The sequence below is a fragment of the Pinus tabuliformis genome, chromosome Q (assembly GCF_031772625.1).
Source record: "Pinus tabuliformis cultivar Carrire ecotype Pingquan chromosome Q, CPIR1, whole genome shotgun sequence".
NCBI classification, from domain to species: domain Eukaryota; kingdom Viridiplantae; phylum Streptophyta; class Pinopsida; order Pinales; family Pinaceae; genus Pinus; species Pinus tabuliformis.
The window spans coordinates 209,104,661-209,120,388 of NC_142296.1; the positions used below are offsets into that span (position 1 = coordinate 209,104,661).

A 15,728-nucleotide genomic window follows, 5' to 3' on the forward strand; every position below is an offset into this window, starting at 1 on the left:
TATACATTGTTTGAAATTTCTCCTGCACCAGAGGTTCCAATCTCCAAAGCTGTCCAAAAACAGTAGCTGCCACAAGAGATCCCCATGTTAGGAGTTAGTATCTTGAAATTAAGTGAAAATTTATGTCTTAAGATTAAGTAAAAAATTGTGTCTTAAGACTTGCATAAAATCCTGTGTGATTCCAGAACAGAATTAAAAATGTTATACCTGAGAGGTTTGTAATAGCATTAGATATTGCCAGGGTTGTACATACTCCTTTACCACCACCTGACATGTCTTCACCCAGCAACAACTTTGAAAATCTTTCTTTCATCATTTCAACTTCTGCAAACATAAAGCAGTAGACTCATTAAGGCAAACAAGTTTACTTGCCTGAAATTAGACATACCATCAGGCCAAACAATATCCAGTTACTCATTTGTCACCAAAAATTCAGTGCCTCTGGTTGGTATAGAAAATGGTCAAAATAAAGGGACAGCAGTTCATGGTTAAGCGGTCAAAGCAACCAGACAGCTAAAATTCCACACAAGGCATATCAATACTATCCAAATACACCTCAAAGTGACAAACTTGAAAACGTATTGTCCATCCCAAGGGACTTGATGAGCAAAGGTGAAGAGTTAATATTTACCAACCAAATAAAAATATAAAATGAGCCAATCTTTGATGAAAAACTGACCACACAGCATACGGAGTAAAGACATAATTAAAACTTAGAGCAAATCTCTGAGACACGTCATAGGGGAAAAGTATACAGCAGAACCAGAGGCACAGACAAACTGCATAAGATCAGTTTCATTGAAATATATGCATATAGAGCATACGCAAAATACCCTGCAAATAGTTCCAGTGCAAGATAGCCATATGAAATGGTGACAAAATGCATTGAGAGGGATTTCAGGGCAGAGGATGCATATAGATCTCGGATAAATTGCATTACAAACAGTTATAGAAAAAATTATTTGCATTTAAAATGTTTCCATTGCAAGATTTGCAGCAAGTTATTCACTGACTGAACGGAAATCAGTTGGAGAACAAGTTATGCAGAATAAACTTAGAACGGAAAACAGTTGCAGAACAAGGTATGCAGAAAAATTAGGCAAAACTCATATCTAAGGGGGGTATGCGCACGGGCTCGCAAAATGGATGAGAGAGAGCTTCATCTCAAGATATGCAGTTGGACAATAGTTAAACTACATCAGACATGGTTTCAGAAAACAGAGATGCAAATCAGTCATAGGCATAATGCATTTAAGAAATTATTGAGCAGGATTAGAAGTTGGGCAACAAGAAAAATGAATGGCAAAGAGCTAGAGCAAGATTTGCAGTTTGGGCCAAGCATTAAATACATTGATAGACAAGGTTGAGCCATTATAGGTAACGGTAACTGTAAACCGTCTCCAGCTGGAAAACCTTATCAGTCTGAGACAAAACACATACAAGATATGCAGTTAGGTACAGAAAGCATTAAAAACCAGTATCATGTTAAAGAGACCATACCAATAGTAACTCTGGTTTAATGATGTTACTCACCTTTCATAATGTGAAGAAAAAACGTGAATGAAGGGCGATAAATGCTTAAATGCTCATAGTGTAACTCTGCTCTCCTACTATTTGTTACAAATAGTAGCTCTACTTTAAATGATGTGAAAAAAAGTGTATCAACGACCCCACTTTAATGATGTTCACCCTATTTCTTACGGATAGTAGCTCTGGTTAAATGATGTTACTCTGTTTTCATATTGTGGAAAAAGATGTTACAGGACCTAAACTTATCCACATTATAAGCCAGCAGCTGTAATCTACAGTAAAGAATGTCAACTGAACAAACCTGTCCTCCAAAATGAAAATGATAGCACTTCTAAAATCCGAGTAAAGGCCCAAGAGCCATATGTAGACAATATGAAACTAAAATAATTCAACTCAGAAAACTTGGCACTCTAACATGCATCACCAAGCATGTGAAGAGCCCAGAATAAAAGAAATAGTTCATTATAAAGAAAACACCTCTACTGTCAAGAACTATCCTCATCTACTATTTTAATTGCAAATATGAATCTGACATGCATGAGACATGAAATTCCCATAAATTCCAGGGATTTGTGGTGCTGGACGTGTGTTTTTTCTGAAGGAAAACCATAGTTTCTGTTTCAAAGCTGCATTGGCAGAAGGTACCAACTACTGGGCAGAGGTAAGTGCATTTTCGATACTGGGAAATTTAACAATTAAGAAAGGTACTGCTCAAATCCAGATACTGAGAGATTCAGAGCTAGTCATCAACTGGGTAAATGATAAAAAACAATTTGCAGATTTTGACCCTATCAACACTAATAGAAAGAATTAAAGAGCTGAATGAAAATTTCCCTAATAGGTTGTTATAAACATCGACCTATCTAAAGTCAGAAACGTGTTTCTTTATACAAAAAGTTGTTGGTTGAATCATAAAACCCAAAACAAAGAGCAGTGGACCACGTACTTGAATACTCTTTGTTCATACAACAGAGAACAGTTCTATTAAGATATAACTAAACATGCCATATATAAGTAAAGATATATACAATGAAAGTTTTGTTGGCTTGTAAGCATATGTACAATAAAAGCATTATGTAGAGATGTAATTGAGAATGAGCCGCTAATCATATATGCATGATGGGCCATGGCATCGGCAACACCAGTTAGTGTTTATTGTGGTGCCATGTTGTGCGAGCTGTTCCTGCAGTTGATGTCGCATCTGCCTGTGTGCATCCCTTTCATGGATGTGAATTGTAATCTTAAGTAGTTTCCTTATATTCTTTAACAACGTAATTGCTGGGCGCAAACGGTATAGTGGCATGGATGGTTGTGGCAGGATCCTTGTCTGCATATCCTGTAATGTAAGTTCTTGTTGCTGGATTTCTTCGCAACACTCGTACAATTGTCGTAAATAGCATGTATTCATACCTGTTGGCATCAGAAAAGGGAACACTGTAATTGGCAATGAATATGTTTGACGATTTTGTTTGAAAATTCGAAATAAATTAAACGATTCCAAATGAGTATAAAATCATATGAAATTAAATGTAATAGCAAGAAATCTATGTGAAACTTCTGTATGTAGTGACTGGTGTTTACCATGTGGGTAATTCTGGAAGGCAGGCTGTATGATTGGCTAAAGTGTATTATCCTGGATAGATTTTGATGCAAGGAATGATTCCTCTTGCTGTCTACGCTTAAGATATGGATTCTTGTGCATTTGTGCAATGCGGGAGAATGGGAATGCTGGATTGATGTGTATGTCCGATAGTGACCGCACTCTTGAAATTGCAGTGAATGTTAGCCCTTGGCGTTCTCTGGTCCCGATGTCCACTGTTGCTTTGTCTAATGTCATTCCTTGTGACTTGTGTATCGTTAAAGCCCATGCCATTTGAAGTGGTATCTGACGGCGTGCACCCCTTGTGATGGGAGGAATGGGTACATATGTTGGGTGTGAAATGTCCCACGGTGTTCCTCTGTATTGTTGAAAGTCAACAACCACAAAGGATGGTAATGCTGGGGGCTTTGAGTCAGTTGAATAAAATATTGAGATGACCTTCCCAAGCGCGCCATTGACAAGGCCTGCATGTACCCATAAGTTGCTGGTGAGCATAACTTTTTGTTCATTGCATAAGAGCACCTTTGCAGGTAGGTGCTCATCTTCTGTTGTAGTAGGATTTTTCTGTCTTTGTTGTTCCGCAGAGCAAAGTGCTACTGGGATGTTCAATTGTTTGAGCATTTTCTTATTATGCAAGACAACTGCGTTGTTTGTTGCGAATAGGTGCATGGACTCGCTGAATGAGCATTTCTCTTCAGGTGTAAGAGAGGAACTTGTTCTTGACATTAGATGTTGCCAATCTTCAAGTGTAGATATTCCATTCCTAAGATTTGCAAGTATTTGCCGGAAAGCAACCTGGGACAAGCTAGCTCCTTGTTGACGGAAAACGGTTGAAAGTGTTATGAATATGTCGAAGCTGCGCCAAAGTGCAGTGCCACGCGATGTCCCAGCATATAAAGGAATGTCTTTTACAGGTGGGAGTTGGCCTAAATCTCCGACAAGGATAATTGAGCGATTACCAAATGGTGTATTCCGATGAAGAGGGAATGCCTCTCTTAGACGATCGTCAATGCGAGAAAGCATTTTTGGACCAATGAAGCTCATTTCGTCAATGAGGATGTATTCTACATGACGGAGTTGCTCTTGCAGGTGTAGGAGCGGCTGGCCTTCGAGAGGATGCATTGTCTGGATAGGGATATGAAGGGCAGAATGAATTGTGAGGGCATTTATGTTGAAAGCTGCAACGCCGGTTGGTGCAAGTAACAATAAAGGGTTTTTGTTGGCTGGCGAGTTTTCCACAAATGCTTGGTGAAGGCATTTAATCAAATGGGATTTTCCTGTGCCAGCTGTTCCTTGTACGATGATCTTCCGTGGGGATTTTGGCGAAGGGGTTTTGAAGTGTGAAAAAACAGCGGTGAAAGCTATGCTTTGGGTAGGGGATAATGTATGCTCATGGAGAAGGTTGGAAAATGATTGATGTTGGTTTTGAATGGGTGAGCGGTTGAATTCAATGAAATTGATGGCAGTTTCTTGCAAGGGGGGAGGGACAGTATTTTGTGACCAATTGTGGTTGACATCGAAGTCGTGGTAGCCAATCATGTCGAGGTCATCAATTGCAATATTGTAACCTGGGTGTAGTTGAGAGAGGATTTGCCATTCATCCATCTGAATGGAATCAGGGGGGGTGTGTGGGGTAGGTTGATCTTCAGTAGGTGGGCTTTGTGGGTTTTCGGGTTCGCGATGGACATGCCATGGTGTATATGCACCCTTTTTTTGTTCCCAGTGTGCAATAATTTCTGCATCAGTTGAACCGATATCATCAGGGAGTGTTCGGAAGGGGAAATACAAGAGTAATTCACTCCAACAGAAGGTGGCATAAGAAGGATTAGTAGAGGAAGGAATGACATTGTAATGGGGCAAGACATGTACAATCATTGGGGGAAATATGTGTTTCCAGTGGTTGCTTCTCCGTTGGGAAGAATATGACCACGAGCGAGCAGCTTCAAGGAGGGGCAGTGCTTCTAGTGAGGCAGGCCTGTTCATATACGCAACGATAAAGTTTGGTGTCGAACCAGGATTTTCAGTATCTTGCGAAACACGTTTGAAAACAGTCCTGTTGACATTCAAAGAATGGAATGTACGGCTGCAAAGAGAGAGAGGTAGCTTTTGTAACATATGGCATATTTCTTGTGCACCAATGTCTCTATCTGCAATGGTTTCTGTAAGGAGTTTCCGGATGACACCACTAGTAGGTGCTTCTGGAAGGGCACTTTGTGATAGTCGCGATAGCATTTGACGGTAGCTCTCAGATCTTGTCTCTGCTTTTGTTGCATATTTTGAAATATATTTCAATACAGCATGGCGAGAAAGGACTGGTTGGCAATCAACATTTGCTCTCCAAATAGAGAGTAGATCGGCGTTGTGAATATTCAATCTTTCATCATTGCGAGCAGGGACATAGGTTTTATGACCCTTATCATCAATGAAAAGTGAAGAAGTGGACTTCAATTCCCACGGTACTCCATATCGGCAGCTAAGCACATTGTCTTTCTTACGAAGACAGGAAGATTCATGACACTTTGTATGCCGTTGGACGTAGTTGACAAGCTCTGTGTAGTCTTCAAATTGATTGGATGCGAATATTGCTGCTGTGTCAAGGAAACACGGGTTATGAATTGTTGACTGGTGAAGTGGAATAGTTCGGTGTTCTGCCTGACGTGGATTCCAAGCAGTTACATAGTGGTCGAAATATTTCTGTGCATTAGCAACTTCCAATGCATTGTCCCAATCAAGTGTGTCCATGTCTGGTGCATTTTGTAGCCAAAGGAAGCCATGAATGTGTGCGGATTCTCTATGTTGCCATTCGTATCTGAATATAACATGAAGGGTACATTCAGTTAATACATGTATATGCAATGTATAAAATTAATGTAGAGGGATATGGATATTAAATAATACCTGCACCAATAGTCGGTTGCATGGAGGCCTTTTTGAAGGATTTCTTCAAGGAAAATTGTAAATCTACAATGCATATATTGGGCTGTTAGATGTGGGTTTTTAATTATGTTTTGGATTTTCCATTGGAAGGGGTTGACTGGAGTGGAATGAACACTTGTGGGCATGATCGTGTGCAAGTCATGCCATTTAGTATCAGCTGCACTGAGAGTGAAGAAGAATGTTGGGCTTCCTATTTTTGTGATCATGTCAGTCAGCTCAGATCGGCGTTTGTTCCAGAAAGACCGTGTTCCTCGTAGAGCTGACCCAAACCTCATTATTTGCTCTGGCAATCTTGAATCTGGAGAGTCATGAAGACACTGGCGTAGGTCTGATACCGTTGTTGGCAAGTTGTTCTCAATGTACTTCTTCACGAAGACACTGGCTGTTGCTTGGCTACGGTGGCGCATTAGAATGTTATAAAGATAGTAGCGGAATCTTGGGTGTTGGCCAAAGCGGTTATCATGGTAGTGAAGCAAGTGCAAAGCATATTCATGCATTTCAACTTTTGTAAGTCTTGGTTGCATGATCATTGCAATGCCTGTAGGGAAGAGTGTGGGGAATGCCATGGCAAGGAGGCCGATGGTGTTGTATTCATTTATAGCGGTTGGAGATATTGGAGGCCAATCGATAGAGCTTGTTGAACTTGAATGGGTCGAGTGCAAATAGTTACAAATGTGGTCACGCTCGGTACATGAATTTGGGAGGACTGGAACGAAAGAAGAGGGTTGGATTTCTAATGGAGGTAGCATGACATCATCAGGATTATAAGTGGAATCAGTAGTGGTTTGATGGGGTTCAAAAGAGGAGGTGGTTACACTGTGGAGAAGAGAAGAAATGTCTGTAGGGAGATCTGGCAGTGTAGAAATTGTAGATGAATTCAATTGAACATCACGGTAGTAAGGGTCATATTTTATTTTGTATTCAAGGGCTGCAAGGACACGTGATTTGCAAACGTAGAATTCGTAAGCCTTTTCAGATGGATTTTGCCTTTTCACAATGAGGATGTCTAAGTCAGAGAGCATCCGGGGTAAGTATTTGGCAATACTGGTAATATCTTGAGGGAAGCTAATTGTATGGCCACTATATTTATATTGACCACCACGGGAATGAGTGACTTGTAGAATGGGGTTGACACGTGCGATGAGCATTTCTTCAACTTGGGTTAATTGGTGAAGGACATAGGGTTGTTCTCCAGGGTCCATGTTGTTCAGTTCAGAAAAACGATTGGTAGATTTAGATGACGCACAACGAAAACAAGAGAGTCTATTGTGGAAGAGCTTTGTTTTCATTCCTGGGTATGCTTCCTTGCATGTTGTGCAAACATGCAAGGTAGAAAGTCCATCAATCCTTTCTCGAAAGCGACGGTGCTCTTCGTTAAGGGGAGGGTTATATTGGATATGATGAACGTGTGCTGGGTTGGTTTGTATAGGTGGGAGAGCATTTGAGGTGGGAAGGGATGTAGAGGAAGTAGTAGGGTTTTTGTGCTGTTCATAAAGTAGTCGACGTCGTGCATTTATTCGATCCTTTTGTTGTGCATAAAGAATACGCCGCCGCTTGTTTTTGGCCGCAAGTTGATTGTTTGGTGGCATATCTAAACAAGTACAAGTAATAGTTGTTAGTTTTCGTAAACAAGTAGTGCATGTTTGGTATCTCATTTTATTGGGTGCACATCCATTGTGAAATTGGAACATTATATTTTGAACATAGATTTAAATGTTTCTTAGTTCAACATCGGTGAAGATAGGTAGATTAGGTAGAAGGGAAAACATGCAATTAGGAATGCTATGAAATCATATGTTATTTCAGTATCTATCATTGAGAGGAGAGAAACAAGAATCAAAATATTTCGTTCCCTTTACTTAAAAAAACTTTTGTTTCACATGTTTGAGCGATAAAATGAATAGCTTAGCAAGCAAGGGATCAGTGTGTAGCATGTAGAGAACGAACGAGACACATAGTGACTCTTTACAAATGTTGATATTTATATTACGTAAAATGTAAATGGCAAACATACATATGTTGGAATGACTGGAAGAGAGTATTTGCAATGAAAACTACAGGTTTCATCATAATAACATGGGTGTGTAATTTACAAAGATGAGACAATTAGTTGTGTGGAAATGTTTCTTTATGTACAAACAGGCGTGGTAGATGAAGCCCTAAGAAAAAGTTCACAGGCGGCGAACAATAGGTCGTTTTGAAGCGGACAGTGCTTGAATGTCAGTGAGCGCTTCCTTGCATGCAGAGGCATATTGAATTTCCTCTGAATTGATCAGTATTGGTTGCAAGCGTTGAACACCGTTGAAGTAATCTGTTTTAATGGAAAGTGTTAGCTGGAAGCGGTGCCCTGAAATCCGGCCACAAATTTCTTGTAGATCAGTTGGTTCGATAGAAAGTAGGAACAAGTCTTTAGCCGTGATGCCCATGAGCTCGTTCCCTGCATCATTGAAAACTGTGACGTTCTGTAGATTCCCGGTGTGGTCATGTAGCTCAATTTTGAGTTTGTAACGGTAGTCGCATTCTGGGAAGTCACCGTTACATTTTGTACAATGCCAAAGATTGTTAGAATGCTCCACAACCTTCTTCATGCATTGTTTGCCATTGAAATCTAGTGGACATGCTAGAAAGTAGAAGTCATCCATATGAAGAGCAGTAATTGTTGCTCGAACTGAAACCCAGACCGCTTTATCAGAGGGCTGCATGCAAGCAATTTCATGAAACGTCTTTCGTGGCAGGGCACGTTTCGAAGCAACACCATAGTTTCTACTCAAAGATGGAGAAGAAGAGCTATAGCCGGTTTCACGGAACCATGCATGTAGTTGTTGAGTTTCTTCAACCTGTGGATTTATTGTGAGAGTGCTCGTTGGTATTGTCCCTATTGTGGTGCCATTAAATTCAGACACGCGGCCTCCTTTGATTGCAAGAATTGGTGGGTTGTCAAAAGAGTAGAATTCAGAAAGATGTTGTCCGATATAGTCACAGTGGTCTCCCCATAATGTTACATCAATGCTAAAACCCGACATGTCCTTTAGTATGAGTGTTTTCCTTAATGTCTCACTTCCATCTTTTCGTCGAATTGTTGATGCAGGTGACGTGGAAGTAACAACACCAATGACATCTACATTTGTATTTGGAGTTGCATTTCTTACTTCAGCAATATTCTTGAAGTGAAAGCTTTGGTAGGGAAACGTTGGATCATCTGTAGGACATGGATTGATAATGGAAGCAGCAGACAAGTAAATCTCCCATTTGTTCTTGAGGTGGTTGTAGTTTGGATTTGCTTCTCTCACTGTGCCATTTGATACAATGTATAGTTGCCCAACCTGAATTAGATTGTAAAGAGATTCGGCCAGTTCAGCAAATGCAGAAAGGTGGATCTCTTCCTTATCACGGTTGATAAGGTCAAATCCGAAAACTTTTCCTGAGCCTCGCACATTGTTGTATGCCTTCAATGATGTCTTCGCAGATGCTCTACCTTGGATAGACCAATACTTTCGGTAAGGGTTGAGTGCCGTGAATGGAATTGTTGTAGTTGTTGCCGTAGGTGGTGGAGTAACTAAAGAGGGCAAGGTATCTTCAGCTGACGAAGAGCTAAATTGGGCTGAACCCGCCTGTGCATGTTGCAGCGTCGATGTGTCCTTCATCAACACTGCTGAGCGCTTCACAACTTCAAGCTCGACGACTCGGATGGACCTTATGTAAACAAGTAAGAAATGAATTAATAAAGATTGCATTTTCCTTCTTTTGTTGCAAAAAACGGCTAGGCGGGTAAAGTAAAAGAGGGTGATTTCAAATGGTGGGTCTTACGAGGAGTTTTGGAGCACTGTGCAAGCTGCTTTTTTGAGCAGAATTATTGATCCAATTTGGATGTCTCCAGAGACAACTTGTGGGCCATATGCGGATGGTAGCAAAGTCTTATGTTGATGTGCTCCATCAGATAGAGTAATGTGGAAGTGCGAGGATGTTGTTTTCAATGAGGTAACGGAACCTACATCGATTATCTGAAGTAGTGGTTGAATCTCGGTGCAACCATTCAGCAATAGAGGAATGGCATTCGGTGTCAAGGTTGTCTCCATAATAGAACAAGAGGTTTCTTTTTCCTGTGATAGGAGTACCTGCAATTCATCAATTTTACCACAATACAGAATTCTAGTCAAAGAAGATGTGACATGAATGCGGAATCTAATCTAAGAAGGCTAAATGTTGATGGGCAGTTTATATTTATTTGCAGCTTGGCCAACCCATCTAAATGCAGCGATCTGGAGAAGAGGAGTAAATCAATTCCCATTTTCTTTTTGTACAAAGTTAAAAAGAGGCAAATGGAGTATGATGTGAAAGGGGAAAGGATGTGGGCAGTTTCAATATAATTTTAGCCTTACTAACTTATGTAATTTCATGCACTGAAATGAAGGGCTTCCGATGACCTCGCCTCCTACCTATCCTTAGGTGTGGACCATGGAAATTTGCTCTAAAAATGTGTGCTCACACCATGTTTTGTCTATTGGTGTTGTTAGTATGTCAGTTTCTTATGCACCACACATGCAGAATTCAGAGGTGAATGACATGTGTTGAAGAGAAATAGGGAGGAGCCTCAGCCCAATAAATAGATAGATCATGAGAACATGCCCCTACTACGGACTGTGTTCTCCTTGAAAACCAGCAAATGTTGATGTTGGAGACATGTTCACCACAGAGGAAAGTAGGGGTGAGTGCTTAACAATTGCGCTGACAGAACAGGTGTTAAGTGAGGATGATATTGAAACTACTTAAAATCGTTTCAACTTAAGCCCCGTACTGTAAGGGGGAAAGTTGGAAGAAAAATCTCTTGGTTATCCATTTACAAATGTTGTCTGCCATTTGTGTTTGCATTGCGATACACCATATTTGTTAGGTGCCCAAATTCTAGCCCTAGTTGTGCCCTGGAAAAACAGGAAAATATGCCTCTGAACAAAATAGGGAGCAGCCTGCAGGTAATGTTCAAAAAAATTTAAGCAGCTAGTACAGACCTCCCAAGCCATGGTGAGAACATATCGGTGCCTAATAAACATGGAATTACATCAACTCGATGTGAAAGTAAAAGTTCTAGCATGGCTGCAGGCATATACACTGGCAATCAAGGCACCATGGGTATTATTTTGTTGGTCCTAGTGACACCCAGAGTCCTCCAAATCAGCTCGACACATTACTTATAGCACAAGTGAAAACATATTCTCACCGATACAGAGCATTACATGCAAATTGTTTCCTCAAATAACTCTTAATTTCAAGGTAATAACTCTTAATTTCAAGGTACTTAGTTAAATTGCCACTACATGTGTGAGAATGATTTTCCTTGACTTTCGCTTTCTGCAAAGTGTTCACTGTTTTGCTTTCTTATGGAAAGTTCAACAGTTTCTACACAAAATTTATCCTCAACTGTTTTCTGACAAGTAACCTTTCATTTAAGAAGGCAGTGTCTACGCAAAATAGCTTCAAACCTAAATAGAACAGAAGGTGCAAATTTAGAAATGCAATACTGAGTCTGTCCTTTACATGCCTGCAAGGCGAATAGTACGAAGGTTTTCTTAAATCTCTTAACCACAAAAAAGAGATCTAAAAAAGCTTCTACACAAAATTTTCAATGTTTAAAGTATATAGGTTATGATGGATATATGCCCATTTATTTTGTTTGTTTGGTCAGCACTTTTATCTTGGTTTATGTATGCACATGATATATGTGATATACCTTATTTGCTTTTTCGATCAGTTTTTTTCCTGGTTTATGCATGCATGTCACAGAAGCAATAAATCTTTTCCATTAATTGTAGAGTGCACCTCATTTCTCTTAATGCAATTATGTTTTTTTGGAAAAACTCATAGAGAAACTTCAGGTACTTTCTCTTGCATTTTGCAGATGGTACATAATATAAATTCATCAAAATAAATTATAGTACCTGACCTGGTAGAATAAATTATAGTACCTGACCTGGTAGAGATATCAAGTGAGGCATGCAACAGAGACAGCCAAGCTGGGATCTACCCAAAAACTTTGTGCAAGAAGCTTAAAGCACTCAACCACTCAAATTAACCCATCTGACTAAATCACTCAATTATGAGAACACAATTTCAAAATTGCCTATTAAAAAATTTAATAAATCAGATTTAAAAAAACTGCAAAAACTTGCCAATATAAAAACCTGGAAATTGAAATAGATTTAAGTTGCACAAGACCAAAAAGACCAAAAAGAGGACCTCCATGACCACACAAAGAGTTGAAAAAATAATAAAACGGTTGTTGATAAAAACATAATCTACCATTTAGCTCAACCAGTTGCGGCCAATGTTGCTGGTAATTCAGTTAGCTCAAACCCCTCTGTATTTGGCACACGAGATGCCTTCCACAAATGTGGGGAAATATCTTTTGGGTTTCACACGAGATATTATTTGGAAATTTTGGAAAAGAAAAGGCATAAATCTATCCTGTGAAAGCCAAGTAAATGAAAATTCAGAATTACACCGCATCCAAATAAATGGAAATTCAGAACTGTACTACACCCATATAAATGAAAATTCAGAATTAGATTGAGATTAAAGGTATTACTGCATGATCAGTCGGTAAAGGTACAAAGTTCAAATCACTCTTCCTGTTAAAGTGGGTATTGTCCTGTATTATGAAGTGGGGTTCATATCTCCTAGTGACTTAAGCAAAAGCATACTTATCAAAAAACAAAAAAGATAAAAGTGAGTACCTGTTGTTGGGGCGACTGTGGCTGGTCAGCTCTGCGAATGAGCTTGTGCTGGTTGACAAGGTATCGGTAAAGATGTTGCCGCGGCATTGTGATGATTTCTCTAGAGAGATTGTGCTTGTTGTTATGAAGCCAATCTTCGATCTCATTGTGCATGACATTCCTCCGCCTGGGCAATGTCATCAACCATGCACGAGCTGCTTCCCACCCATCCTTCTTGATGTTACTATTGATCATTTTGGCTTCTTCTTGAGAAGCAGAAACAACCACATCTCCATCGTTATTATTATCACCACCACCATCTCCTGGTTCTGCAAGAGGGCATGGAGCCTCAATGGCAGACGAGTCCGGGGCCTGTACATCCTTGTTCTCTTCCCTTGACATCATCATATGTTCTAGTGGGACTACAATTTCAATCCCAACAAGTGGTGAAAATCTCTGTGACAATCTCGATCACCTAGATATCAAAAGGCCTGTGAGTGTTGTTTTCTTAAAGACTAGATTTCAAGGCTGGCCATACCCAAATACCCAGATTAATTTCAAAGCAATTAGAAGCTTATTCTCGAACGCCCACATGGATTTCAGATGAAATTGAAACAAAGAAGGTAATATAAAAAGCACCCGAATCAATTTTCAGACGATGCCTTTGCGAGTTATCCACATGATAAGCCCATGTGCAGTTTAAGGACCATGGGAGAAGTAAAGTTCCGACCTTCTATGTGCAAAGTGAACCGTAGGGGCAGGGTTCGTAATCACATTGAAAGCACTGGCGTATATAAATGGTAATTAAAGCATCCGACACTCCCAGGTAACTCTTAGGTGAATTTGACAGATTTTAACACTTTATCCACCCCACGAATTACAGTTTTATCGACCGCATAATTTTTTCAGTTCACATATTCACACTTATTGATTAAACAGTCCTTTTTAAGCAACAACATAGGTTGAGAGAAAAATAGAAATAACCTAATTGTAAAAATAAGAGAACTTTCCATCTGATGCTTTGAGGAATCAGATTAAATCAATACATTATATAGTTTATTCTGGGTTTATTTCAGAATAGGTAAAGAAGCATCCGAGACAATAAAGCTTATGTAATCACCAAATTGGTCCAAAAACCATGGACAGGAACAATAGAAAGAAACACAGGCACGGCATTTGCGCTTGAGAGCACTAACCTGCAAGGTAAACAGAAGAATTCTGAGAAACTGGGAACCTGGGCGAACAATTTCTGAACCTGGAAACAGCTCTGTCCCTGCCAGTGAAAAACACAGAAGAGAACACTAAGAAAACACTCGAATAACAGAATTCTGAGAACAAGGCCATGGCTCTTCTGCAAACCAACATGTCAATGTACATCTCTTGGTAGATAAAGATTGAAACTTCTAATAAATGAGACAGATGTATAAACATTTTTTGGTTTTAGTCTACAACGGAACATCCTGATTTACAGCGCTCTGAAAGTTAGGAGTCATAAAACATGAACATGTCACCGTAAATGAAGCTTTGAATTTTTTTGAAATAAAACGAAAGTTTTGGGGAAAAAATAAAATACTAAAAAGGAAAAAAATAAGATAACTACCTTCTATACTGAGAGAAGACATATGGATTCCACAGCTCGTGTGTAGCAGCGCAGTAAATCAACATGTAAAAGGTCGTGTTTACCCAGAAACAAAAAAATTGAGCATAAAATAAATATATGTAGAGGGCATATCTTATGTTCATTCAAGTTTGGGAACAAGGCCATGGCTCTTCTTGGTAGATAAAGATTGAAACTTCTAATAAATGGAGGTACAGGTCGCAGTGCATGCCGGCACTGATTCAAATGTCAGAATGCAAAACGCTGTTGGGAGACTATCAAATTTTTCCAGGCTAGAGACTGGACAGATGTATAAACATTTTTTGGTTTTAGTCTACAACGGAACATCCTGATTTAATTCCTTGCAGTACTCTGTGCCACATCTTAACCAGAGGTAAGTACATCAGTTCAGTGGTTTCCACCTCAGGGGTGTTGTTGGACCAAGGAAGCAGGTCTCTTCGGACCATTCCTAATACATCTCTTGAGTTTAAAAGGAAGCCCTTACCAACAAAGAAGGTAATCAGAAGCAGTTACCAGTACAAATGTTCTTCATATTGGTAATCAATTGTTTTAGCCTGTGTAGTGTATACGCAATCATGTACATTGGCATTTCAAAACGGCTTCGCAAGTAAACCCCCAAAATTACCAAGGGTTTAGGGTATAAATCAAACAAAGAAGAGCAACTAAAATTTGTGAAATCTGCCAAGAATCCTGTCCAACCCAGCAAAGAAGCAACGATGCCCATATGGACTTCTAAAAAATACCAAAGACCCAATTGGATAAACCACTCCCAAGAAACCAAAAATCAGCTCCGTTGCCCTAAAATCCGGAATATAAAATGCCCCCAACCCCCAAAAAAACCCGTTAAAAACCTATTTCAGATTCAGAGATTATGAAGCTAGACATTAAAAGGCAAAAACTACATACCTTGGATACCGGATATCGATGCAGTGAGACGTCTCAGGAGTTCAAATTTGTTGTGGCAGGCTTCAGGTCGAGGAGGAGCACAAAGATGCGGAGAAAATATCAAGTTTAATATCGCAGGGGATCATTTGTTGGTAGTTTGAACCAAACAAACAAACAAAAAAAGAGAATAGATAAAGAAGAACAAAACGCAGAAGGGTTTTCGAATATGTAGAGTGAGAAAAATGTGCAGAAAGTTACCAGCAATAAGCCCAGAACGCAGATGCTGTCCGATACGATCCAGAGACTAAATGACAGAGATATGTGAAAAGCGACTCCGCAATGGTATGCCTGAGAGTCTGACCTGAAAATTGAGCACGAGCAATTTGTGAACAGTAAACGAATGTGTAAACAGTGATAGGTAAGTAGTGCACAACAGATAAGACAGCAAAAC

The 15,728-nt window shown here is 39.7% G+C and overlaps 1 protein-coding gene across 1 annotated transcript; it reads right to left on the minus strand.

Moving 5' to 3' along the window:
• Positions 1–725: 725 nt before the first annotated feature.
• LOC149218949 (uncharacterized) lies at positions 726–13,380 on the minus strand. Its single transcript, XM_089384179.1, has 2 exons — positions 12,796–13,380; positions 726–2,940 (listed from the first exon to the last, which is right to left on the minus strand). The coding sequence occupies exons 1-2, from the start codon at positions 13,180–13,182 to the stop codon at positions 2,935–2,937; spliced, it is 393 nt and encodes a 130-aa protein (XP_089240305.1). The 5' UTR covers positions 13,183–13,380; the 3' UTR covers positions 726–2,934.
• Positions 13,381–15,728: the final 2,348 nt, after the last annotated feature.